The sequence below is a fragment of the Nanorana parkeri genome, unplaced genomic scaffold, assembly GCF_000935625.1.
Source record: "Nanorana parkeri isolate BGI_ZX_2015 unplaced genomic scaffold, ASM93562v1 scaffold2658, whole genome shotgun sequence".
Lineage (NCBI taxonomy): Eukaryota > Metazoa > Chordata > Amphibia > Anura > Dicroglossidae > Nanorana > Nanorana parkeri.
In genome coordinates, this window is record NW_017308926.1 from 78,408 (window position 1) to 105,284 (window position 26,877).

At 44.6% G+C, this 26,877-nt stretch overlaps 1 protein-coding gene across 1 annotated transcript in view; it reads left to right on the forward strand.

Moving 5' to 3' along the window:
- The first annotated feature begins 2,375 nt into the window (after nt 1-2,375).
- Nucleotides 2,376-26,877, forward strand: part of ZNF451 (zinc finger protein 451) — a 33,323-nt gene continuing 8,821 nt past the window's right edge. Inside the window, exons 1-10 of the mRNA XM_018573984.1 lie at nt 2,376-2,489; nt 6,839-6,913; nt 7,469-7,567; nt 7,833-7,944; nt 11,248-11,398; nt 12,128-12,254; nt 18,229-18,382; nt 23,591-23,738; nt 24,168-25,804; nt 26,634-26,786. Coding sequence (XP_018429486.1) covers nt 2,400-2,489; nt 6,839-6,913; nt 7,469-7,567; nt 7,833-7,944; nt 11,248-11,398; nt 12,128-12,254; nt 18,229-18,382; nt 23,591-23,738; nt 24,168-25,804; nt 26,634-26,786 — 2,746 coding nt within the window. The 5' untranslated portion in view covers nt 2,376-2,399. The remainder of the gene's footprint in view (nt 2,490-6,838; nt 6,914-7,468; nt 7,568-7,832; nt 7,945-11,247; nt 11,399-12,127; nt 12,255-18,228; nt 18,383-23,590; nt 23,739-24,167; nt 25,805-26,633; nt 26,787-26,877) is intronic.

Genomic DNA, 26,877 nt, shown 5'->3' on the forward strand with positions numbered 1-26,877 from the left:
TAAGCAGTGTATATTATTGCACTTGCCAATTCTACTGCACCCATAAAGGAACAGCAAGTGCTGCCTGATGCTGCCATTAGAAGGGACAAAGAGGACCACAAATAAAGCACGGTAAAGCTGAACTCTGGGATAAGCAAATATTGTCTAACTACAAGAGCCATGTGTATCTTGACTTGAATCGTGGTGTGTTTTGTGTATTTCTTTCAGAACCGTGCAATGATCCAGCGTGAGACTTTATCTCTATGCAGGAGCTTTATGTAATAAAGACCGGTCACTGCTGCTTTCTCTCCTTGTGCAGGGTGACTGGCCTTGTATCCGCCCCTTCCTGTAGGTCCCTGCAGGCAGCCTGTAGCTGGTAGGGTCTGCTCATGCTATGTGCAGCACAGTGATGATGTCACTGCTACTTTTTCGAGGTAATATCTGTGTTTGTAAAGACATTTGGTGCACACAAAGTAGATTTACATCTTTTGTGGCTGTTGAGAATTATATTTTAAAGTTTGTGTCCAGAGATCTGCTTTAAAAAAATATATGTATGGGTTAAGGTGGTCAAAGGTCACCTGCAGTCTGACAACTCTGTCCTGACCTTACACCACACAAAATTTAAAAGCCAGAGCGGTCAGGCAACTGGTGACCTTTGACCCCTAACATGAAGGTTTAGACCCCGGCAAAGTAAAGGGGCAAATGCATTATTTCAAAACGTGTTTATAAAACACACCACAACACTACAGCGATAACATATGACACCTATCTACCGAACGGCTGACATAGGAAAATAATGCAGCGTACGGGTATAAGGACCTGTAACCAGGGGAGACACCGGTAGGGAAAATCCACAACTAAGCGCAGCCATTGTGATAGAAACATACCAAATTCTTCTCAACTTCCACCGTTCTGCACAAAATCTCGCGCCCTCTGATTGAACGCGGGAAGAGGGAGACGACAGCTAGACCAAAGCAATCGCAACGCCAAACAACTCAATCTAGCCTAATTCTGTAGCTGTAGTCTGCAACAGCAGGATGTAAAGCCTGATCCTAGATCACATCGATAGTCACGTGACGTCAACAAGACGTTCCGCTGGTGCATAGCCAATGGGGACAAACCATTCCGTATAGCTCCAGTACCAGCAGCTGATAGGCTGTCCCAGGGGAAAAAAAATGTCGGTAGAAAAGGAAACATCGCCATTACTTTGGTGGTGAATAAGCCTGACAATTTAATTGTGCGTTTTGAAAAAGCAAGCTAAAGCGTTGATTGCAAGAATTGATGTTTCTGCCGCTATTTATGCAGGTTGGCAGCAGAGGACGTTAGCCTGTGAATCTTTTCTGGCAGGCGGTGACGTAATTACTCATCGCCCTAAAAAGCAGACAGCATAGGCAGAGACTACATTACCCAGAGATCCAACTGCCTTGTCGCGTGTGGGTGACGATTGGTAGTAGATGGGTATGGCTGGCGCGGGAATCGTTACCAGGAATTGTAAGTACTAATGATAATCATAGTGCTGGGGGCAGTTTTACAGGGGACATGTCCAATTAAAGAGTCCAGGGCAGCATTAGAGCACAAGTAAGTACACGTTAGTAAACCGTTTTTTGACATGCAGGAAGACTTTGTCATAAGTGGTCAGTCTATCCTGTGATGTCAGGCTGCATGCTTTGCTATTCGTGCGAAAAAAAGCTAACCAACTGAATACATCACAGTAAGGCCAATGTTGTCCAGAGTTTTGCTGGAACTTGTAATTGTTTGCATTTTTCTTCATCTTTGGATCTGATGCCTTTCAGGTGAAGTGTGTGTCTGTCCTGAGCAGCATTCACTGCTGTCATCATACCTGTCATACAAGATGCTGCAAATACAGCCTCAATGCAATGCAGGTGCAGTGTTAAAGCTGAACTCCAGACACTTTTATTTACCTCTATTCTGCAATAACCACAAAGGATGGAAATCCACTTTATGCACCAAATCCCTTTACAAACTGACATGTTACCTTGTAAATACAGCAGTGTCATTGTGCTGCACATAGCCTGTGCAGAGATCAGAGTTGTAGAGGGTATCCAGCAAACCCCACCCACTACCGGCTGTCTGCAGAAAACTACAGGAAGAGGGTGGAGACCAGACTAGTCCCTGCACAAGGATAGAGAGTGCCAGAGACTGGTCTTTATTACAGGTGATGTTTCATAGTGTATTGCTGCACAAATCCGGGTGTGTAAATCAAGATAGTCACTCCTAAACAAAGGGAGGTTGTCTCTTCATTGATGCTGTGCTTACTGCTCTAAAGCTAAACTATCAACCTGTTTCCTCTTCCGGCCCTTCTAGTCAACAATCCCAAAGATTTTGATTTGTCAATCCTTTTTTTTTTTACCCCAGGGTATTGCTTTAGCTACTAGAACACCTTGGTGTCTGCGTTCTTTATGATGGACCCTAATGAAAATGACCAAAAAGCAAGCGAAACGTTGATCCAGGAAGACCACTTGAGTGAAGAGGAGGTGGAATTTGTAGGTGTAAGTATTTCATATGGATATGTGCTCCCTGGTATCCACGTTCATCTTTTTCTACTGTTGTTTTGCGAGTGACAGAAAATGTACAACAACTTTTTAAACCAGATAGTTGGAAGAACCCGTGTGTGCTCTTGGGTCTCCTTTTTATGTGCTGGTGTTTGCGCTGCCACTGAAGTTCACACAGGAGCCAAAACTCTTGTTTCGGTCAACTTCTATTTTATTAAAATTAGAGGTGTGCACCAAAATGAAATTCCGAACCCCCTCCCCTCTAACAAAAAATGTCAAGTTGAAACCGAAGGGGAGGAGAGCTCGGTCTCCTGTGACAGATGATTCCTCCCCACACCACCAGCCTCCTCTGACAGCTGTGTCCGCCCCCACACTGCTCTCCATCCTGATTTGTCACGAGGCTGAGAGGTGCGGTAGGAGAGCTTAGCCACCTGTGACAGGCTCACAACACTCTCCTCCCCCCGCACCGCTCAGCTGTCTGACAGTTTCTCTCCTCCCCACTGGACGCTGTGCTCTGAGTGTGTGTCAGAGGGGACACAGAGCAGCGCCCAGCAGGGAGGAGAGAAACCAGGCATGCACCACAATTTCAGCCAAAAGATGGTACTTTCAGCGTTTTGGCCGAAAATGTCGGTGCTTACAGCTGCAAGAAAAGGGTTAGGAACTCCTTTGTTGGGATTTTTGCCCAAATTAAAGGAGAACTATGGGCTCAGTGTTTTTCCCCATAGTTCTCCTTAGGGTAACGGGAGGACACAAACTAGCGTCCTCCCGTTACCCTAAGCTCAGTATACCGCAAGCTACAGCACGCGGTATACTGAGACGCCGGAGCGGATCCCGACTTAGACGACGGGACCGTCCAGCTGCGTGAGTGACAGCTGTACCCTCCACCGTCCGTTCCGCCAGTCAGCGCTGGCAGATCGGAGCGGGGAGAGGGTAATCCAGCCCCTCCCCCTGTCACGGCAGAGAGCCGTGACAGGATCGAGAGGTGAGCAAACCCGGTATGTGTTCGCTCACCTCCCGATCTACTGAGCCGACCTGTGACAGTCTCATTGTCACAGGTTGGCTAGAACTATGAAGTGAGTGAAAAGCACTAATCTCATAGTTCTCCTTTTTAAGGATGTGGTCTGAGCTTCACCTAAAGCTAACTCATGTAACAATACATGCAGCATTTTGCATTGTAAAATCTTTGTTGAATGTTTTGTTCAGTGCCTTTTTTATCACAGGTTATTAAAGCCTCAATGCCCAGATTAAATTGAAGCGCTGTCAGTCAGGAAAAAAAAAAAAGCATGTTGTATTAGTCAAATAATGCAAAAACCATATGACTACATATAAAAAAAAAAATAAGAAGGGAATTTATCAAAACTGGAGCAGACAAAATCTAGAGCGGGTGCCCAAGGCATCCAATCAAAGTCTCTTCAGTTTGTTCAGTTAAGCTTTAAACATGAAAGATGCTGATTGGTTGCCGTGCACAACTGCTCCAGATTTTGTCTGCACCAGTTTTGAAAAATTCCCCAAATTATACCCAATTCCACCAGCTGTTACAGTGGTGGAAAATTCAGCAACCAATGGACATTGCATCCTAACATTGGGGTGGTATTTCAGCTCCTGAGGGGCAGATAATACAAGGGTACACAGTCCGTGTAACCATCGCACTCAGAGCCGCTGCTCCAAAAAAGGAGGGTGGGTGCAGCAGGTGTCAGCTAGTGGCTTCCGACAAAATATCAGTAAATGATGGACACCGGCAAATGCCTGATGAAGGTGATCCTGTGAGACCCCGAAATGTTGTTTAGAGTGTTCTACTTGCAACTAGTATACTAATAAACATGTACTGAACTTGCTTTGGAGTGCCGGTGTCCATCCTTTACAGATAATACAATGGAGCACATCTATCCTTTGAAAGGTTAGGTGTACAGGAGTGAGTTTGGAGTGGCGACTAGTTTACAACACACACAGGGACCATGAGGAACAAAAGTAGCCGCCCTCCAGAAGGAAGGAAAGTGTCAGCATGAATACAGAGATGATTTGCGGATCTACAGCCAAGTGATACACAAAGTACAATTTTGGTAATGGTTAAGGTACTTGAATGCATCTTTAAAATGTAATTTCTGAGTTTAGTGTCAATTTAAGGTGCCTGCAGATATCTTCACTTTCTTTCCAAAGCATCCTAGAACCTTGGATGCTGGAGGTGCCCTGATATTCAAATAAATGGTGTTCCAGAAGTCATTCTTGGCTTTGATGCCACCCAATGTGGCTTAATATCTGCACAGTTACAGGAACTGAAGTCATTATTTGCATATTATAGCACCCTGGGCTTTAAGCTGCTCCAGAATTTCTGACATATTAGGGGGGAATTTATCAAAACTCAAGCATGGCAGACAGTCTTTCATTTTCAAAGCTTGACTGAGCAGAGAAGCTCCAGATTCTGTCTGCTTCGATTTTGATAAGCTCACCCCACTGTAAACGCAGGCATATTGCACATTGGGGTAAAAACTAAAACATTTTGAAGCAGTTTACTTCTGCTTTAAACAAGTATTCAATGCTCTCTAGTACTTATTGACGCGTGCTGAAAGCTTTGTAAATGTTTGGCAAATGTTCAGTGTAAACGCTGCTCTTCACCTAGAATTCAGCCTCTAAATGCTAGTATAAACACATCCTGAAGTTTACATCCACAAGAGGGCATTAAGAGGGTTTATTAGATGGCTGGCGGTTATTGCTAATCTTTGATAGTTAAGTCCTCTAAACATTTGTGGACTTTTTTTTTCCAAATTTAGAAACCTCTCTTCTAAAAATCACCATCCCATAGGCATTGCAATAGAATAATCTAGGAAGTATTTGTGTCTTTTTAGTGTCATTCATTTTATTTTAGCGAGTTGATTTAGAGGTGCATAATCTTTCGGCAAATTTAATTTAAAAATTATTACTGCAAAATGTTCAAGATAAACGTTACCCCCCTGGAATTCTTAAAGATGTCATTATGGGGAGAGTGAAATACGCTCATCCCCATAATTAGAGCCGCCGTGTGACACTCTGCTCTATGGATCGAGAGCTGAGCGATTTACATACCGCCAATCATCTCCCTGCAGAGACTGTCAGTCGCCGCTCCCTGCAGGGATTGCCCAATCCCCACTTTGTTCCTGCAGCGCTGACTGGAGAGACGGATGGGCAAAGCTCAATCAGGTAGCGGGGTGGACCCCGACAATATATTTGAGATCCGTCTTGGCTGTAGTGCAGTTCTGCACTGTCGGCATATAGCAGGCCCGCTATATGATGAGTTTTTGATCACAGGAGGACATTTTAGTATATGTCCTCCTGTGACCCTGAAGAGAACTATGGCAAAAACAAGTTTGGGCCATAGCTCTCTTTTTAAGGCATCAGCAAAATTGTGCCTATATTCCCAGGCATGCGCTGGGTCCACTGTCTTTTTTTTTCCCATGTATGCAAACTACCTCCCCTCATATGCCCCATACGTGTGGGTATATGGGTATATTGGACTAAGTCACACATGTGCAATGTTGCTAGCAGTGTGATGGGAGTCCTCCAGCCATGTGTCCTTCTCTGCATAATTTGCCTACAAACGTCAGGTGGTCATGGTGCGGTTCGGCCGCATCTGGAGTATGCGGTCCAGTTTTGTCACCAATACTCAGAAAAGATGTCCTTGAGCCAGAAAAAGTCCAGAGGAGGGCAACAAAACTCATTAAGGGGTTCGAGGACCTAAACAATGAAACAAGGCTGCTAAAATTAAATATGTTCTCGTTGGAGGTTAGGAGACTAAGGGGGGACTTGATATTCTTGTATAAACTGTGCAATGGTGACAGCAACATTGTTAACAAACTGTTCACGGTTAGCTCCGTAACAAAGACCAGAGGGCACCAACAAAAATTGGTGGAAAAAAAATTTCACCACAGAGGGCGCAAAGGGTTCTTCACAGTTAGAGTGGTTAAGGTCTGGAACTCGCTGCCGCAGGAAGTGATTTCAGCTAAGAGTGTGGAAGCATTAAAGAAACTCCTGGACGAGTTCCTTGGAGACCGCAACATACAGGGGTACAGGTACGCCTAAGAACAAGATCACACATGGACTCATGCACACGCACACACCTGCTCAAACATAAATGCATACACACAATAGGTTGGACTTGATGGACTTACATCTTTATTTAACCTCAAATACTATGTAACTATGTCATAATAATCTGGCCACTCAGATATCTATCTATATATAGATACAATATCTATATATAATATACGTTCTAATAAACTTGGGTGTATATAATGTGCCAAAAATATGAAATATAAATACTTTTTCATAAAGTGTATTCTTTATCTAACAGTGAACCTTATTTTGATATACAGGAGGGGCCTTCAAGACCTGTCTTGGACTGTATTGACCTGGTTAGCGATGATGAGTCACAGACTTTGTACCATTATGTAAGTTTGTCGATGAAGTCTATATCATTGTGTAAAGGTGCCCACACACCTTGCGATTGTACGATTATCGTAATGTGTGTGGAAGGCATGCGACATCTACTACTGTTAGGTCGCACGACTTTTATCTTGGAAACATGTTCGAAAACCAGCCGAACATCGTACGATTTTCGGCTGGTTTGTGGCATGTTCGCAAGATAAAAGCCGCACGGGCCGGTTGTGTGCAAGCGCACACTGCCCGTTTGGCATTGCGGTTATCGGAAGACCGCCCCTCAGCGGGGCGGGCTTGCGATCATCGCAAGTACGATCTGCCTGTCCAAGATGGGCAGATCGTAAGTTTTTTAAAAAAATTATCTTGCAACCATCGCAGGACAAAAGTCTTGCGATGGTTGTAAGGTGTGTGCCCAGCATTAGCTGGGGTACTCGTTATAGGAAAATGATGCTAGGAGCTGATGCGGCTCTACTAATGCTCAAAAGAAAACTCCTCCTCCTACTGTTTTATAGTTGGTGCCCTATATCATTTTCATACTGATATTTTTATTTTATTTTTTTCTTTAGGGAAAATCTAAAGATCATGTAACTGCAACCCTTGATCGTCTTGCACGCGATATTGAGGTGCAGAAACGGAAGCGAGCAGCGAAAACCAAAGCATTTCAGGTGAGGCAGAAGAAAACAAGCATGTCAAAAAAGCAATTGGGTGTGTTAAAGTTGCAGCTGATAAAATGCAGAAGGAGTTCATCTTATTTGCAGGGCGGACAAGTGATCCACCAGATAGTATCTAACTGCTGCAAAAGCCCACATGATTTGAAGTATATGTGAACTCTAATAGTGAATTCATTTCAATGTTGGATGTATGTACAAACTGCAGTGATTCAGACTCCCTTTAGTAATTTAGAGTTGTTTTTTCCCCTTCAATATGCAGGACAAGTTAAACCTCCAGCGTGCACATGGGTTGCAGGCGTTGGCTCTTAACAAGGATCGTCCTGGTGCTAGTGCTGCAAAGATTTGTGTAAATCAATGGCTACAAATGCCTGGTGAGTAACAAATTTGGTTTCAGGTATTATGCATGTAAAAGTCAGTACGCAAAGATTATCAAATGGGTGTGTGCTCCTGGCTGGAATTAACATTTAAAGGAGAACTATGAGGTGAGTGCTTTTCACTCTCCTCATAGTTCTAGCCGACCTGTGACAATGAGACTCACAGGTCGGCTCAGTAGATCGGGAAGTGAGCGAACACATACCGGCGTTCGCTCCCCTCTCGATCCTGTCACGGCTCTCTGCCGTGACAGGGGAGGGGCTGGATTTCCCTCTCCCCGCTCCGATCTGCCAGCACTGACTGGCGTAACGGACGGGGGGGTGCGGGTACAGGTGGCTCTGCCTCTAGATAGGCGGAGCCAGCTGTCACACATGCAGCTGGGAGGATCCAGACATAATTGTCGGGATCCCCTTCAGCTGCGGCATCTCAGTATACCTCCGCTCTCCTCCCCGTCTCTGAATGCAGGAAGTGATGTATGTTACATCACTTCCGCATTCCTCTGTCACTCTCCTGTACAGAAACCGGAGAGAAGTTGATGAAGCACATCTGTGCTTCATCAGCTTCTCTGGGGGGTCCCTAGGTGACGGGTCTTAGAGACCCCTGATGTCTCCATAAAGGGGACCTGTCACTGTAATTTATTACATAGGGGACTTCTTAGCACCCTATGTGATAACAATAACGTTAAGTGTAAAAAAAAAAAGTTAAAAAAAATTGCTCACAAAATAAATAAAATTTACACACACAAATAAAAAAAAAACACAAAAGTTTAAGTTCCCCCCCCCACATAGATGCGCAAAAATGGGTTCGGTGTGCCTACACGCAAAAACGATGGTCGCACATGTTACATATCGTCGCAGTGAGAGCAATCATTTTAGGGCCATCAATCACTGATAACAGTAAAGTGATGAGCGCTAAAATCTTTTTAAAGCAACGCCTATGGCCAATTTTGGCTAGGATATTTTTTTGCGATCTCGCGGGCGTGCGCAATTTTAAGGCTTGACATGTTTGGTGTCTATTTACCCGATGTAACCCCGCCTTTTTATATTTTACCAAAAAATTGGGTAATAAATGTCTTCTAAAATAATAAACCGTTTGTTTTTGTTTTTTTTTATATATATATACGCTACTTTTTCATTATATAGTAAAAAATAAAACAACCCCAGTGGTGATTAAATGCCACCAAGAGAAAGCTCTATCTGTCCCCAAAAAATGGTATAAATGCATTTCAGTACAGCGTTGCATGACGCTATAAATGTCAGTAGAAGTACCGCAGCGCTGAATACTGAAAAATGGCCTGGCCAGGAAGGGGGTGTAAACACCCCGGTCAGCAAGTGGTTATACAGACTCAGCCAGGACTATGTTTAAATTTGTAAAGCCGGCGGAACGCTTTATAGAAGAAGCAATTCTAGCGACTACTGCCGCCAGATCGCTTCTACGGGCCTGTAAAGTGATCATCATACTGCTTTTTGTGCAGCTCCTCTCTCAAGGGGTCCTAGAGAAGGCAGGTGTTATGTTTTACTGTGTTCTCATGTGGGTTGTGGGAAGTTGTTATGGTTTCCCTGGTTACAGGCACTGCGCATGTTGCTGCAGAAAGGGGGCGTGGCATACAGCATGCTGGCAGTTAAACTGTGACCTGGGAGAGTTGGGGTGTGTGACTGGAAGCAGAGGACAGAAGATGGAGCCCCGAGGTGCTGCCACACTAAATGTAAGGACACTACTCTAAGGCCCCATTCACACTTGGCGATTCGCATTTTGTGTCGCACGATTTGCATTTTGCGCGATATCGCGCAAATGCTTGCATCAAAAACTATTGAATCGCGGCAAAATCCGCTCCAAAAAGGGTCCTGCTGTAGCGACCCGCGACAGCAGGACCCTTTGCCCCATTGCAAAGCATTGAAGAGCGATATCGCGTGGTAAATAGCCGCGATATTGCGGGAATTACCACGCGATAAATCGCTCAATGTGAACGGGGCCTAATAAATACCCAGACAGGGACCTGCAGTGTTATATGGCATACAGTATATACCGAATTAATCTGGCCATTTATGTAGATATTGGCAATCTGTTTTTCTGCCAAGCTAAGTAAATAAGAGTCTGCTCATTACCACTCCGTCTGGAGTTCTTCATTAAAAGGACCAATAAGAGGGGAAACACTACAGAAAGGTTCCAGGGTTTCTATTTAACCCCTTAAGGGCCAATGTCGGAATGATTCCGTCCTGGTTGTCCATGCCATAAGAACCCCTGATGGTATAATTCTGTCATGGGTCCTTAAGGGTTGAAGCTTCCATCATGTGCTAACTTGTATAGGCGTATGTAACATCAAATTTAAAGCCCTTTTTGTCCTAAAAATGGTATATAATATGTGTTGGTACAATAAATAAGAGAGATGAAAAATGCAGTTGAACACATAGCAAAAATTGCTTTGGTCCTTAAATGAAATACAAGCATCTGAAGCTTGGTCCTCAAGGGGTTAACCCTTTCGCTGCCACCAATGTAAGGATTGCGACAGTGGCAGCGGGCCCGTTTCAACAGACTCTGGCTGAAGGCTTTACAATGGAAACGATTCTGGTGGCTCAGATGCCGCCAGATCGCTTCCACGGGCCAGTAAAGATCCCATCCGACACCCCTGCCTTGTTTCCCGGCCTCCGCTGCCCTTCCTGCGGGCCCGGGACCGGTATGTCTGGTACCAGCGGAAAGCTGGGGAGAAAAGCAGTGAAGTTCCGTTCACTGATGTCCCTGTTCTATAGGCCCGGGAGAGATGCACATTATATTACTTCCGGTCCCATAGCTGTCATAGCTCCTGAAACTCAGCAATACGCTATTGAAGTGCATTCTCCTCCTCCCTTCTTTCATACTTTTATTCAGGGAGTTACATGTATGACTCTTCCTGTTAGATCTCTTCTTCCTCTGTGGGACCTTGAACTTCTATTTATTCATCTGTTCTAAAAAAAAAACCCTCCTTTTTGAACACATGTGATACCCTTCCCCTTTTTTTTTTTTTAAATGCCCAGTACCTTTTTTGTCTTCCTTCCTTTACGTTCAGAACAAAATCCTATTTCTAAAACCTGATGTAGGGGTTAGTCCTTTCCCACTCTATCCATGAACATTTCAATAATTTTTGGCTGGATTCACATTTTAGGATCATTTGAGAGTCGGGGAGCCATGTTGTGTCCATCCTGAATTTTTAGTTAGACCTTTTTAGTTAGACCTTCACTACGGGAAGTTTTTTCACTTGTCAAATTTTGTTGTCTAGGGTAAAAGATGTGCGTGAACTAATTTTTTTTTATTTTTTATTTTTCCAGGTCTCAAGTCCGGTTATGTGAGTTCCAACCGTAGAACTTTCGTCCAGCCAAAGGACGTAGTTCCCATAAACACGGAACCAATTACTTGTCCTGTTATGCGCTGCAATAGAAATTTTGACAACCGCCCTTTGCTGTTTGGTCATCTAAAAAGGTAAGTTAAATGCTTTTCAAAATATAGACTAGATTTGGGTGTGACCTGCATTAAATTATCTTGGATACAATGTTTATTTGATTCCACCTCACATCTAAAGCATACCACAAACAAGCTTCTGTCTCTTCTTACCTCTAAATATGGGATATTTGAGTTAGAAGTGATAAAAAAAATTGCCTTCTGAGTTTCTCCTACCCAATGCATCCAGTAGGTGAGTATGCATGGTTCCTTGCAGTGCAGCATTTAGTTTCTGCATCTTCTGTTGCGTAACACTGTAATGAATCCACTGAACTTCTACTGATTTTGCTGTCAAAATCCCCACACACACACACACACACACACACACACACACACACACACACATTGAAATCAATAAGGCCACGCAGCAAATGTGCGTTCCCAGGATGCCAGGTGTGAACCAGGCCTGAGAGTGGCAGGCTTTTACATTTTTCTTTTTTTCACCTTGTGTCCATTTCTGCTGGAGGCAGCGGCATAACCCTACGTCTCAGTTTTCTTAAGAGCTGTGGCCCTCGATGGATTCCGAGAAAAGGGTTTTATGGTAAGGACAGAGACTTATTTTTGCAGATGCTAAAAGGTGACCGTTATCCATCAACTGCTGCCCAATCAAAGTGGTTATATAAACAAAATGATAACTAAGATAAAATTATAAAAATGAAAACTAAACTGCTCTAGGCAAAGAAAATTAATATTTCTTTTTTTTGTTTTTAGGTTTGACCACTCCCCATGTGATCCAACTATTTTCCTACATGGAGTGTGTGATACCTCATATGTGTGCCTTGTGTGTCAGCATCGATTTGCAACTACAAGAGAATACACAGCCCATTTGGCTGCTAAGGTAAGAGAAAAATCAAGACCATGAGTGTTAAAGGGGCATGCAATCTCCTTTTCTATAATTCCACTAAATAAATGCTTGTTCACAGTCCATGACTGGTTGGCCCCCACTGATGGTAGTGCTTGTATGGCAACCAAAGATGCTATAGTTACTTCCTAGAAATCTTTGAGAAATGTTGTGTTTGCTATGATATCTACTACTGTAAGGCTACTTAGTTATGTAATGAAGACCTTCTATCATGAGGACTGGTCCAGGTCTCCTAACTCACCACTTTGGGGTAATCCCACTTTTCGAGAACTATTTAAAGGAGAACTATGGGGTAAGTGTTTTTCCCCATAAACTAGCGCCCTCCCGTGACCCAAAGCTCGCGGTATACTGAGATCGCCGCAGCCGGGATGGATCCCGACATTACTGTTGAGATCCGCCCAGCTGCGTGATTGACAGTTGGTCTTGCCTATCTAGAGGCAGTGCCAGCTGTACCCTCCCCTGTTCGTTCCTCCTGTCAGCGCAGAGGGGAGGGGGGGGAATCCCCTGCAGGGAGCCGTGAATGACGGTCAAGGCTCTCTGCAGGGACAGGATCAAGAAGTGAGCGAGCAACGGTATGTGTTCGCTCATTTCGCGACCAATTGAGCTGACCTGTGACGATTTCATTGTCACACGTCGGCTCGAACTATGAGGTTGGGTGAAGTTATTCACCTCATAGTTCTCTTTTAATTTTACCTACTGCTTTGTTTTGGCCCCCTTTGGGTGCTATGTTTCTGGACAGTTTATTTAAAGGTAACTTTTTCTCAACACTGTGAGGCGTTTGGATTGTCTCCTGACGATTAGATAGCTTACCACTTGCTGCTTCGTGGTCCATGCTCACTTTTGGAATTATAACGTTAACTCCTCCTCAGCCAATTCTGGAGAGATTCCTTCATAGGGATGGTTCATCTAAAGCTGGGTGGACAACTCCAGCCCTTCTACTGTGCTTTAACTAAAAATCCCAACATGCTTCTGGGAGTTGTGCCTGTAACTGTCAGTCCTGCGATGACTTATGGGAGTTGTAATTCCACAACAGCTGGAGTTCCCCACCCCAGTTTAGATAAACCTTCCCTACAAAGAAGTCTAAACTGATCTCCACCTATTGTGCGGAGCTTAGTTGTAATAAGGCCATCCAATTTTAGAAAATTAAACAAAAATGGCAAGAAACATGCATGGGGCCACTTTTAGTATGCACTTATTATTCAGGATTTATATAGCGCCAACAGTTTGCGCAGCGCTTTACAATATAAGGAAGACATTACAATCACAATACAAGACCAGATGGTAAGGAGGGCCCTGCCCCTGAGGGCTTACAATCTAAAAGGGAGGAATCTAAAAGAGCATGGGAGGAGTTGACAAGGGAGCTGGAAAGCAGGAGGTCTTTGGAACAGCGGAGGGGGCGGTTGGGGTAATACTTTTGAGACACATCAATATACCTGAAATGTGTTCAAGGAAGAGGTAAGGTTTCCCCAGTCATCTTCCAGGACAGCCAATGAGACAAGGCTCCGCCTGCCTGCAACAGGAAACACATCAACCACATTTAAATAAATAGACCCCTCCTTCCATCCCAATTCAGTTTTTTTTTTGTGTGTTTCCTCCGGCTAAACTGGTCAAATCGTAATGTTTGTTATTTTCAGTGCTCGTTTTCAATTTGCCTCAGGGCAGAGCCTAACCCTGATATGCGTTGGGACCTACTCCAGGATCTCCTGCTGCAGCGCATACAGGGATCCCTTATCGGACCCCCACTAGGCCAAGGTTCCCCTCTGTCATTCAGGGAGGGCAACCATCCTCCTGTGCGTGAGTGGCTCCAGATGGTGACCCCCTCCCCCCGGTGTGCAGTAGTGGCAAGGGTGTTACCCTGAGCGGTGTGTTTGCATTGTAGGGGGCATGCTCCAGCAATGGGTGCAGTGTGGTAGGCACTTACCAGTTGGGAGCACTCTGAGTCGCTGTTCCAGAGGGCCATGCCTGATCCGTACGGTGAGCCGCATGGTGGCTTGCGCGGGAGAGTGGCGGCGTCTTCAGGCTGTTCCAAGGTTGTGATGTTTCACATCATCAGCTGGGAGCACCGATGCGCCGCCTGAGCTTGGCGCGTCATCGAGTACGGCGCGGAACGGTGACGCGCTTCCGGTGCGCCATTTCCGGGTTCCGGAACACAGCGCGTGCTGGGCAGTGTAAAGGCGCCTGGGGACGGAGACAGTCGGCATGTGAGGCAGTTGACATACCTCGCATAACGAACGCCGCTCGGCCACGACTACTGCGGTTGCAGACCTCTCGGGCTGACTGGGACCACATACGGTCAGTGGGGATGTCAGGAGCGGGCCAAAAGCGCGGTCGGCAGTGAGCTGCAATATGCCCACGGAGGCCGGACCAGGTGTTGCCCCCCCAGATCTGGGAGAGCATGGCACTGGCGCTAAGGTAGGCAAGTTTTATTGGTAATTCTACTCTATCTTTACTCAGCTTGTGTTGGGGGCCTGTGGTACAGGACAAGCTGGGGTGTGATGTTTCTCAAACATTGTTTGCATGTTGGGTAGAGCACTGGTTGACGGCATCCTTCTTGTCTTACGCAGGTCAAGGCCTCGGAGGATAAGCCCCTTGCTGAAGCTAGTGGCTCTCGCCCAAAAGAGTAGAAGTGTGCCTCTTGCAACGCCAAAATGTCACCTTCATGGCTGTTATACAAAGGCTGTTTAGAGAAGGTGGTGGCCAAAGAATCGGCTGGGGTGTTCAAGGGTCTGATAGAATCTATGACAGATGAAATGGTTACCACTTTTCAATCTTTCCGGTCTGTGTTACAGAACCCAGTGGGATCACTGGTAGATACCAGTTTACCCGGTACATCGGGGGAAGGTAGTTCGATGGGCTATGCAGAAAGCTGCATGAGCAATCGCGCACCCAGTGAATCCTCGGGCTCTCAGGTAGAGTCGGAGGATCAGGATGAGTCGGAGGGGGAATTACATAGCAGCAGAGCTGCGAAATTCCTTTTTCCCTCATTTGAAACAGGTGAGCTGTTGCAAGCCATATGGGATACTTTGGGTATTAAAGAAGAATCCGCTGAGCTGTCAGTTCATGATAAACTTTACAAAGGGCTTCAAACAAAGAAAGGGCGTACCTTCCCGGTCCACAAATCACTCTCGGACTTGATCCAAGAGGAGTGGAAGCACCCAGAGAAAAGAATGTTTTTCTCGGCGGGTCACAAGCGCAGGTTTCCATTTGCAGAAGAGAATTCGGGACTTTGGGACAAATGCCCGAAAATAGATGCCTCCTTAGCAAAGGTCTCTAAAAAGACTGATTTATCATTTGAAGATATGGGAGCGTTGAAGGACCCAATGGACAGGAAGGAGGAGGCTTTGCTCAGAAAGGGATGGGAATCAGCAAGTGCTGGCTTCAAACCTGGATTGGCCATTACTTGTGTGGCTAGGACGTTAGGGGTGTGGCTGAATCAGCTACAAGTACACCTGGAGTCTGGTACTGATCGTGATCAGTTGCTGGGTTCCCTACCCGTGCTAAGCAAGGCAGCCGCATACATTGCGGACGCCTCAGCTGAGGCGGTTAGGTACTCTGCTCGAACTACGGCCTTGATCAACTCCTCCAGGAGACCTTTGTGGCTCGAAACTTGGTCAGGAGATGCATCCTCCAAGGCAAAGTTATGCGAGCTCCCTTTCAAAGGTGACTTGCTGTTTGGCCAGGAGTTGGGAGGCGGTGTTGGATAGATCCGCAGACAAGAAGAAGGGTTTCCCACTGCCGCCCAAGCAGCAAGGGAAAAAGTTTTTTCGTGGCCAAAAGGGTCAAACTTTCCGTAAAGACAAGAGGGTATTTTTTGGGAAGAAACAAGACCAATCCAAAGGGTTGGCTTTTAAAAAGGGGAAGTCTAAGAGTAATTTCCTCTTTAACCCCCCGCAGCAGCCCAACAAATCCCAACGACCGACTGCTCAGGGTGGGAGGAAGACTGGGGGAGTTCTTCCCGCTCTGGAGGCAACTGACCAGCAACAGATACATATTGGAACTGGTTCAGATCGGTTACAAAATAGAGCTGACGGACCCGCCCCCGTCAAGGCTTCTGATTACTTCACTGTCAAAGGACCGGAAGAAAGCAGAGGCAATGACAGCGGCATTGCAAGATCTGCTGGACCAGGGGGTTATAGTGCGGGTACCCGTGTTGGAGGAGAAGAGGGGATTTTACTCCCACATCTTTTCCAGGATGAAGCCCTCAGGGAAGTGCAGACTGATACTCAATCTGCAGCCTCTGAACAAGGTGGTACTGTACAAAAGATTCCGCATGGAATCGATATTTTCAATACGGAAGTTGCTGCCCCCAGGTTCTTTTCTAGCGACTATAGATCTGAGAGACGCCTATTTTCATATTGCAGTAAGAGTCGTCACAATACCTACTAAGGTTTGCAGTCCGGGGGCCTGCGGGAGTCCTGCACTTTCAATACAGGGCCCTGCCGTTCGCCCTTTCCTCTTCGCCTCGAATCTTTACCAAAGTGTTGGCAGAGACGCTGGCCCCCCTGAGATCTCGGGGGGTAGGGGTCATTCCTTATTTGGACGACCTCCTTGTTTTTCGCCCCATCAGAAATTGTACTGCAGCAAAAGCTGGAGTTAGCGATCCAACACTTGGAGAGTCTGGGTTGGTTGGTGAACAGGGAAAAGTCACAACTGGTCCCCGCACAGAAGGTAACATTTTTGGGTTATTGGATCAATACCCAGGAAATGACCGTTACTTTACCAGGGGAAAAAGTGTCTATGCTGGTGGAGGAAACTTGAGGCTGAAGCTGCAGGGCGCAGTATCAGTCAGGTCAGTGATGAGAGTGGTGGGGCTTATGACGTCCGCCATCCCAGCAGTTACCTGGGCGCAGTTCCACTCAAGAATCTTACAGAATTGGCTATTGAGGGCCTGGAGAAGTCGACAAGAAGACCTAGACAAAATGGTCCACATCACGGAGGAGACCAAGCAATCCCTCCTGTGGTGGATGGACTGTCGAAACGTCTCAGTGGGCAGGCTGTGGTGCCAGCCTGCGCCGTTAATAGTGACGACGGATGCCTGGGGATGGGGAGCCCATTGCCTGGAGCACATTTGGCAGGATACCTGGGAGCACACAGGCAGAGCCAAGTCATCAAACTGGAGAGAGCTGAAGGCGATAGGGCTAGCTCTATGCCAGTTTTGAGAGGTCTTAGCAGGCCACCATGTAGCGGTGGCCTCGGACAATGCCGCGGCGGTAGCTTATATAAACAAGCAGGGGGGCACGCGCTCACATGGGCTAATGGCATTGGCGACGGAAATTCTGTCATGGGCAGAACGAAACCTCCTAACCCTGACGGCGAGACATATCAAAGGCAGCCTGAACGAGCTGGCAGACTCACTCAGCCGAACGGAGCTTCACAGATCCGAATGGGCTCTGAACGCGAGAACGTTTGCCTGGATTACCAGCTTGTGGGGCTGCCCGGAGGTGGACATCTTCGCAGCCTCCAACAACAGGCAGGTAGAACAATTTTTTTCCCTCTCCAGGAACGACGGGGCTCTGGGGGTAGACGCTATGTATCTTGCTTTTCATACCTAATTTTGCCAGAAATGTGATTAAGTCTGAGGTGGTGTGCTGGAAGTCTCTCGCTCTCTCGATCTCGACCCTGAATATGCACTTCTGTTAAGCTGAATTTGTTTTCAAAAAATGAATAAAGTTTTCTATCAAGAGCATATTTCCCATAAGATTATGTGCATTAAATGTATTTTAAGCGTTCTCACCAATCTGTGGAACAACCTGAGCCTATCAGTCGCTAGGCACGTTTTGGTGTACTGAGTTTTCTGTTTACCACTTAGCTGTGATGTATGTTTGTGCATTTTTAAATCTCTTGGTGGTGGTCTCACTTTAGTTAGACTCATGCAAGTGTATGTTTACGTCTAGTTACTTCATCTCATTTATCACCTGTACTTACATGGACTTTCTTTGTTTTCTCTTAGGTAAAGTTGGCTGATGGTCATAGTCAAACTCTTTCTCCATTAGATGTCCAGTGCTTTGCTTGTCCTAGCTGTTTCCTTCTTTTTAACAAAAGAGATGATTGTCTGAAGCACATGTCAGCGAGTAATCACTTTGTGCGAGGCATCAAACTTAATGGTATGTTTTAACATTTTGTTGAATGTTTGGGGTATTTTAGCTCTTCTTTTCTTTGCTTAGTTTCAATATATGGTATACAATGTTGCTGAACTACATACTCTCCATAGTTATTTGGACCTCCATCTTGGAGAATTGTGGGGCAGTAGTCATATTGTACTAAAACCAATTGTATGTACAGTACAATGAAAAAAAAGAAACCTATAGGAGGCAATAATACATATTTCGGCTCCATTCACACTAGGGCAGATGTGTTTCAGTGCAAATTTTAAAAGGGCGGTTTTATTTGCGTTTCAGCACGTTTCCACTCAAATCTGTATGGAATCTGCGCTGATCAGGGCGCAAAAAAGGCTCGGGAGCATTTCGGGCGGCAGACGGTTCGGATCACGCGGAGCCGCGAGAACGCATGAATGGTCCCTATAGGAATGTATGTGAACATTCATGTTGGCGGTTCAGCACGGACAAATCTGCGCAATCTAACTGCCCTGATCTGAAAAGGGCATTAAAGTTGTCGGTACTTCATGAACCATAAAGTCTTGTATCTTACTCAATCAGTCACATGCCTATCAGTCAATGGCTTTTTAAAATACAAGTTGTCTGGCTGTCACTCTTTCTGATTCTCAACTGTTTTCCATACTTTGGCAAACTTGTGCCAAGTAAATCGATTGGGTGCAATGGCTTTGCTGGCGGGATGCTTGTTCTGAGTCAAAGACTAAAGATGGCCATACACCTATAGATTATCTGCAGATTTTCTATGGTCAGATGGAAAAAGTGCAACAGATTCCTCCATCTACGCTAAACTGTGCGGATGGAGGAATCTTCCCCCTGGGCCATGCTTCAGTATCTTGCTAGTCGGCCCTGCTGGCTCTCACAGTTTGGCGATAGCCCAACCTAAGAAAAATCACTACAAGCCCTTGCTAGAGCAAGGAAGTACAGCAGGAGGTGGAATGCTTCTGGAATATGAATTAAATGATTTGCATGGCATACAAGGTGTGCTTGAATGAGGAGGAACGAGAAGGTGTGTCTGCTTGAAACCGGTGAAGGTAATCGTGCATGGAGTTGGAGTTAAAAAAAAATGTAAAAGCTGCATCAAAAACAAACCTCTTTACTATAATACAAATTCATTCATAGAATTGTATGTTCTCCCTCGTTTCTCTCCTCTTTTTCACCGCAGACACTTTGCATCTCAGAAGTTCAAAACAGAGAAGCCTAGTGTTTGATTTCAGCCAATCCTATCCTAAGTAGCAGATTTGCTAGCAACAAGCCACAGGCATTGTACTGCACTACTGAGCAGAAGGCACAGCCTACAAATACTATGTATAAAATGCATGGATAAAATTGCTTTCTAGAACCATTAACCTTTGTCCCCAGATAATGTCCAGTATATTCCAGCAGGACAAACTCAGATATTTTTAAACCCTAACCAGAAACATTTCTTATCTGCTCCCTTTTTAGTCTGCTAAATATACTCTGGAATATTTTTCCTTAGGCATGTTTCATAACTATAAATATACCTGTTGTTTTTGCCAGAAATCTTGTGCGGTGATGATTTCCTGTGCTCTGCCTGAGCATGAGGAATGGTTATGGAGATGGGGAGGGGGTGATGATGAGGAGAGGTCTCTGTGTTCTTTGTAAGCCATCAGAAATGAAGTAGGCAGGGCTGACACTATCTGCTTAAGATTTCCGAGCTGTTGTCATGTCATAGGAAGGTAGGAGCACACTATTTCTGGCACATCAAGTATTAGGGAGATGTACTACATTTTGGTTTGGTTCTATATTTTGCTTTGACATAACACTTTACTTTCACTTTTTTCTAAGCACTTTCACTTTACTGCGATGCGAAATATTCATTGAACTATTTGGGGCCCTCTGTACATCACCCTGTATTTGTCATCATATCCTGTTGCTCTGCAGCATCATACACCATCTTAAGGACAGCGCAATAATCTCACTGCATACTCATTCATAACATCATTCATACAAGTACAGCTGCAACCATACAGAGCATACTCTGCTTACCATCTTAAGGCTTAATTGATTTTGTCATCAGTCTTTACCATTGGCGCCCTATGTATAATTGCCACTATTCATCTACTCCTGTTTTAATATTATAGGAGCCAAATTCATGCCTGTTGTGAACCCCATAGTAGTATGTCTCAGCCGTCAGGAACTGCACAGAACATCAGTTCTGTGTTGGAGGGCAGGTTCCATAGAGGGAACCTGTCTCCTCCTATCACATAGGAGTTTTTAAGCCCTATGTGATACGAATACAATTAAGTGGGAGAAAAAATAATACATAAAAAAAAAAGTTTAAAGAAAAAAATAATAAATTGTATAAAAAAAAAAAATGTAAAACCAACCCCACTGCCACCGTCATCTGCATGCAAATAAATGCATGCATTAGGACATTGTGTGTGTGTGTGCGTTGAGTGCTGCCGCCTTTCCACTGTGTGCCATATTCACTCTTTGTCAGTTTTGATTAGGGATGCACCAATACAGAATATTTGGGCAAGTACCTGTACTCGCCCAAATGCTCTGATACCTTTGCCAATACTGGAACTTCTGGTCAGCGGAAGATTTCTTCTGACCGGCAGTGCCTTAGGGGAACATGGAGCCAGCTTCCCATGCAATCAAGAAGCGGGGCGGCAACTAATGACCCACCCCGGTTTTCTGATTGGCTGGGAAGCAGGCTTCCCGGCCATTCAGGCCATTATTCACCGCCCGGTTTCCTGATTGGCTGGCTCGATGCTGATTTGGCTGGGAAGCCGGTTTCCTGTCCAATCACGATCAAACCGGCCAAACAACATGGAGTTGGCTTCCCTGGCAATCAGGAAGCTGGGTAGCATGTAATTACCTGCTGCCCAGCTTCCTGATGGCATGGAGCAGGCTTCCCGGGCAAACTGAATCATTGCTCGTGCTCGATACCCAAAAAGCTATATCGGTGCATCTCTAGTTTTGATTTGGGACAAGTAGATTGTCATGAGGGAAAAGTAGATCCGGCCCCCGCTTTAGCCCTTGGACAAGTAGTTTTTTTAAAAATTCCACACCCATGGTGTGTAATTATTGTTCATTGAGAGACGCACCCCCTGATCCATAAATTAACCAATTTGTAATATCAACAAGAGTAGTTGGTCAAAACAAAAGCAATTAAAGGGGGCAGCTTTTTTTTTTTTTGTGGCTTAATCTCACAATTTGAAGATACATTTTGATTGTTACCTAGTGTCCAAGGAGTAAGGACCTGGAATTAATCTGGAGAGGGATTATTATTATTTTTTTGTTGTGTGGATAGATCTAGAGAGATCCTGTATATTCTACTTTTCTATTCTACTATTTTATACATATTATTTGATTTTTTTTTTTTCTCTCTCTCCACCCCAACCCTTACCCATGCAGCCATGGAGCAGCAAATTGCTACTGATAGTGGCAGTGAACTGTTGCTTCATGGAGGCACTGGACAATAACAGCTGGGTCCCAGCCTCCGAACATGTGATGTGACATCACTATACTCCTGATGTAGGCAGAATTCAGCAAACTTTTTTTTAACTCCCTGGGCTTCGTTCTGGATCGCAGTTGTTGGAAACTGCTGGTGGTGCCACTGAGTGGCTAATGTTTTAAAATAGTGCTGGGACAAATGGCTAATATCACAGCACTGTTTTAAAGTGGCAGCTGGGACTCAAGTGGTTAATGCAGCAAAGAAGCAGCCTCTGACATACTGTAATGTTTTTTTAAGTCTAAATAATTCTGGGCTACCCCCCTACTGCAATGTTTTAAGTGCTTGTTTTCCCCTAGAATGAAGAAGGTATATTCACCTGATCTTTGGTCCTGCGGCAGTAAATGCTTGCGTCTCCCACAAATCCCTCCTCCGGTCCCCACTCTGGCTGTATGTCCCTCGGCATCCACGCGTCTAATGCAAGTTAATGGACCTGCAATAGACATGTCAGCGGTGCTTACACCGCCGGAGCCCAGGGAAGAAGAGGCTGCGTGGACCGGTATAGCAGCCAGGCTGGACCAAGGATCAGATGAGTATATTTTCTTTCTTTGCGCCCCTAGAACAAAACAAGCAATTTAACCCTTGCCGTGTGGGGGTAGCCCCACTGCTAAGGTTAGGGGTTTTTTGTGTTTTTTTTTTTTTAATCCTGGAGTTTCTCTTAAAACTAAAACTTAAAAAAAAAAAAAACATTTTAAAACATATATTCCTCTGCGACCCTTTTCAGGGCTATTCGATTGCAATTATATAGGTGATATGATGGGTAAAATGACTGAAATAATTCAGTGTTGATAAGTTCCTATTCAATGCATATATAAAACCACGAGTGTAAGGAGCACTACTATCTAGAATGTGACAGTGTGATATCTGATGGTTGATAAAGAACAAATGGTATGACTTACAGTTAGGAGGCAGCTGGTGTGTCAATGTGGTAAGACAGTGACAGGTGCCTGGAGGGAGTCCGAGGAGGAATGAAAGATTGAATGATAACGGGTGTGAAAGCACTGTGGAGATCCCTAGCAGCACGGCTGGCCGGGCCGCGGCGGCTTGGGAGAGAAAAAGCCGCAAGCGGCTGTGAGCAACTTTGTTCTGTGCGTGCAGATCTTCACTTTGAGGCTTGACAAAGAGGCTGTGCCTCGAAACGCGTAGCCGCCACCGTACAGAGAGCCTCTTCTCCGTACAGGTGACCATTCCTTCTGACTTCTTCCCCTACCCAGGACCGATTCTGGCTGCGTGACATCAGCCTGCACGCACCGACCACAGTTGCTCAGAGCCACTTGCGGCTTTTTCTCTCCCAAGCCGCCGCGGCCCGGCCAGCCGTGCACGTGTGCTGCTAGGGATCTCCAGTGTTTTCACACCCGTTATCATTCAATCTTTCATTCCTCCTCAGATTCCCTCCAGGCACCTGTCACTGTCTTACCACATTGACACACCAGCTTCTGACACACCAGCTGCCTCCTAACTGTAAGTCATACCATTTGTTCTTTATCAACTATCAGATATCGCACTGTCACATTCTAGATAGTAGCGCTCCTTGCACTCGTGGTTTTATATATGTATTGAATTGCAGGGTCCTCTCCCTGTTGGTAGGCGCTAGCACGCTATACTTTTTCAGCCCGTTTCCACTCAGAATTTACAACCAGTTGTGCGCTTTTTTTCATCTGTTTTTGTCCTATTCAATGCAGTTGACTTTATATTCCAGTAAACACTTTCTTCTATTGTAGGTGAAAAAGGAATCCCAAGCCCAGTACCTATTCCATCGTATGCAAAGAAAGTCTTGATTGCACTTTGTAAGGACATTCCATTTCAGGTTGTGTGTACGTCTTGCAATTGTGAGCTGCGTTCTCATATGGAAGTAACGGCACACTTCAGGTATGTTCAGTGTATGGTAGGAATGATTAAATGAGTAACATGGATGGATACCATTCTACATGTATCCACTTGTCAAGCTTTAGAACCTAGTGTGATTTGTCTGAGGTGTACTGAAGTGCTGCATGCTTATTTCTGAACTTCCTTTGCTCTTGCCAGGTTAACAGATTTTCCAATAACCGATAATGAGCTCGTATTATGGTCAGAAGTGCTCATTATTATCACAGGGTACCCATAAATTCCGGCATGGAATCAGGGGTTCTAAGAAACGCTGATTTCAAAGCCCTTTTGTAGTCACAACAATAGATATGCAGTCAGATACACCTGGCTATAATGTTAATTTACCTTGATCATGAGATTAGTTATGATCTAGATAGATATAGTGAGATATTTTTTCTTGCTCACTTGTTATTTGACTTTTGTTTTATTTAGAACACTATGTCGAAACGCTGGGCCTGCCTCACTTTCAGACAAGAGCATAGCTGATGTTGCATCTATTTTCCGGCTATATGCTTTCTGCCAGACATGCAAACAAGGTCTGAGTGATGAAGCACACATTGCAAAACACATTGCGAGAACAAGTCACAACGTCAAGCAGATTACTTCGATAGAGGAGTCTATTTTAGCATTTTGCTACCTAAATGAAGGAACAAAAACACCTTCTGACTTCTGCTTGTTGGCTGCCAATGCTAGACTAAAACATTGCACACTAAAGAGAAGCTTAAACGATACTGATGACAGCAGTGTTTTGTCAAAGCGTGTGAAGGAAAGTGAAACTGGTGATGGTCTAAAGAAAGAGAGCAGTTTAATGGCCACTGCTTGGTTCTGTGAATGCTCTCATCAGTTTGCAGCTGAGGAAGATGCTGAAAAACACATAATGACAGCCAATAAGATCTTTCACAAGTGCATGGTATGCAGCAAGCTTGCTGTTGACCCTGCCATTATTCGCCTGCACATGAGTCGATTTCACGGTGGTGCACGCTTGGAAAGTTTTCTTTTCTGGTGCCAGATGTGCAAGACTGAGCTAGCGAGGATTGAAAATGTGTTGATGCATATTGTAGATTGTCATGGTGGTCATTCCTTTTACTATGAACAGGAAGTGCCTGAGGAGCAATCTACTTCTTCAGAGGCTGAGATGATACTCGAACTTCCGGAAAGAGACACATCCCCATCACCACAGCAGTCTGCCGAATGCTTATGGCAGTGCCAAATTTGTGAGGAGATGTTTGATTCTGAAGAGACAGTCATACAACACTGCAAATCTCTAAGCATGCACCAGTTTCATAAATTCTGCTGTGATGTCTGTAAGAAGAAGTTTCATAAAATGGAGACTTTACTTCGGCACTGTCAGCTTCAGCATGATGCAGTCGTAAAAATGAAATATTTCTGTGGGCTTTGTGAAGATCTCTATTTTGATGAAGAAGCCGCCTTCTTTGGTCACTATGAGAGTTTCCACAGTTTGGACTATACTTGTATACCAAATCAGGGGCAGTCAAGTAATAAAATGTCAGACTTGCCATTGAATATATGCAGTGAGCATGAAAAACAGCTAACTTGTGGCTGCCTGGCAAAATATTCACTGAAAGTGAAACAGAAGACTGATACCAAACTCTGCTTGGATAGACTGTTTGGGAAAGGAAAACTTTGGTACAGCTGCTCCTCATGTTCAGCAACAGACCAAACCTTTGAAGGCATCAATACACATCTTTGTAAGAATAAGGAGCAGGCCAGTAGCAGAAATGTTGTTGTTAAGTGCAGCATTTGCTCCAAATCTTTTGCGCACCCAGAGGCTGCTCAATCTCATTATCACGTGAAACACAGTTTTCTGAATGAGCCACGTAAAAGTTATAATTTCAGAACTGATGGATCCAAAGGTGAGGTGTTTACATTTACAGCAAGAAACACCTCTGTTAACAAAGTGCCTGCAAGACCAAAGCACACCAGTGCAAAATCATCGCGTTGCGAGGCTCAGAATAGTGCCCCAAATCACATTGTTGAGACAAATGCTTCATGGTCTGGGAAAATCAAACCAGAAACTGATGCTATGGAGATAGAAAACACTGACAAAGGTATTACACTTTGATTATTACGTGACATAATATGATGGGAACATGTATTTGAAAGGAAAGTTTGCTAATTTTATTACTGTTGGTTAAGCTGGCCACCCACGCCTCATATTTTGGCTGATCCAGTAAGAATTAGTTATACTGCTGCTGGCACCACCTGGTTCAGCCAAAGACCATTTTTCAGTGGACTTTTGCCAAAGGAGCCTGGTGGAAAATTATCAGCCAATCGATGCCTGCAGATGTATACTGCAGCCATGGCTCCTGCAGCATAGCTGATAACAGGAATTCCTGTATCATGCTGTTTAGTGTGGATGGGGGAATTGAATGCTTGATGGTCTGTGTGGCTAGCCTAACTTTCTGACTTGAACTCTAAAAATAAATACATCTTGGTAGTTCCATTTCCAGGACAGCAAAGGAGCCTCCCTTCTACGCTGTCCTGGAGGATGAGAGTTGAGAAAAAAGTTAATACAAGACTAAGGATTTTTCTTGACGGATGTCAAGTAGAAAAAAAAAAATGGCCTAATTGGAAGGGTCTACAGTCTGACAGTACCACACCAAATGCTTTTGTAGCCTTTCTGGTGTACATTTGTAGAGCGGGTATTGAAGAAATGTCCCTCTAACCAAAAGCCAGATTTATTGATCAATCACATAGTGTTGTAAGAATTGAATAGTTTTGTCACAGTTTTAGTGTTTGCGCACTATTGCAGCATAAGCAATGTCCTTTTTTTTTTTTTTTTTTTTTTTTTTTTTTTTTTTTTTTTTTTTTTTCTCTCTTTTAATTGTGTACTGTACCTCATTTTCAGTGAAAAGTAATGATCAATTTATAAATATTGTTCTCTAGAACTGCAGGATTGCGAGTTACCGGATTTGGATTTTCTCAAAACTATGACCCACATTGTTTTTATTGACTTGGACAATTGGGCCCAGTTTTTTTCTCATCTGCCAGGATACCTAAACCAAGGAACATTTGTGTGGGGATTTCAAGGTAAGCTTTCCTTTCGTTTTTTTTTTTTCATTTTAAGACTAAAGACAAGTATTCCGTTCCTCATATTCCTTTATACCTGGAACAGATTGCG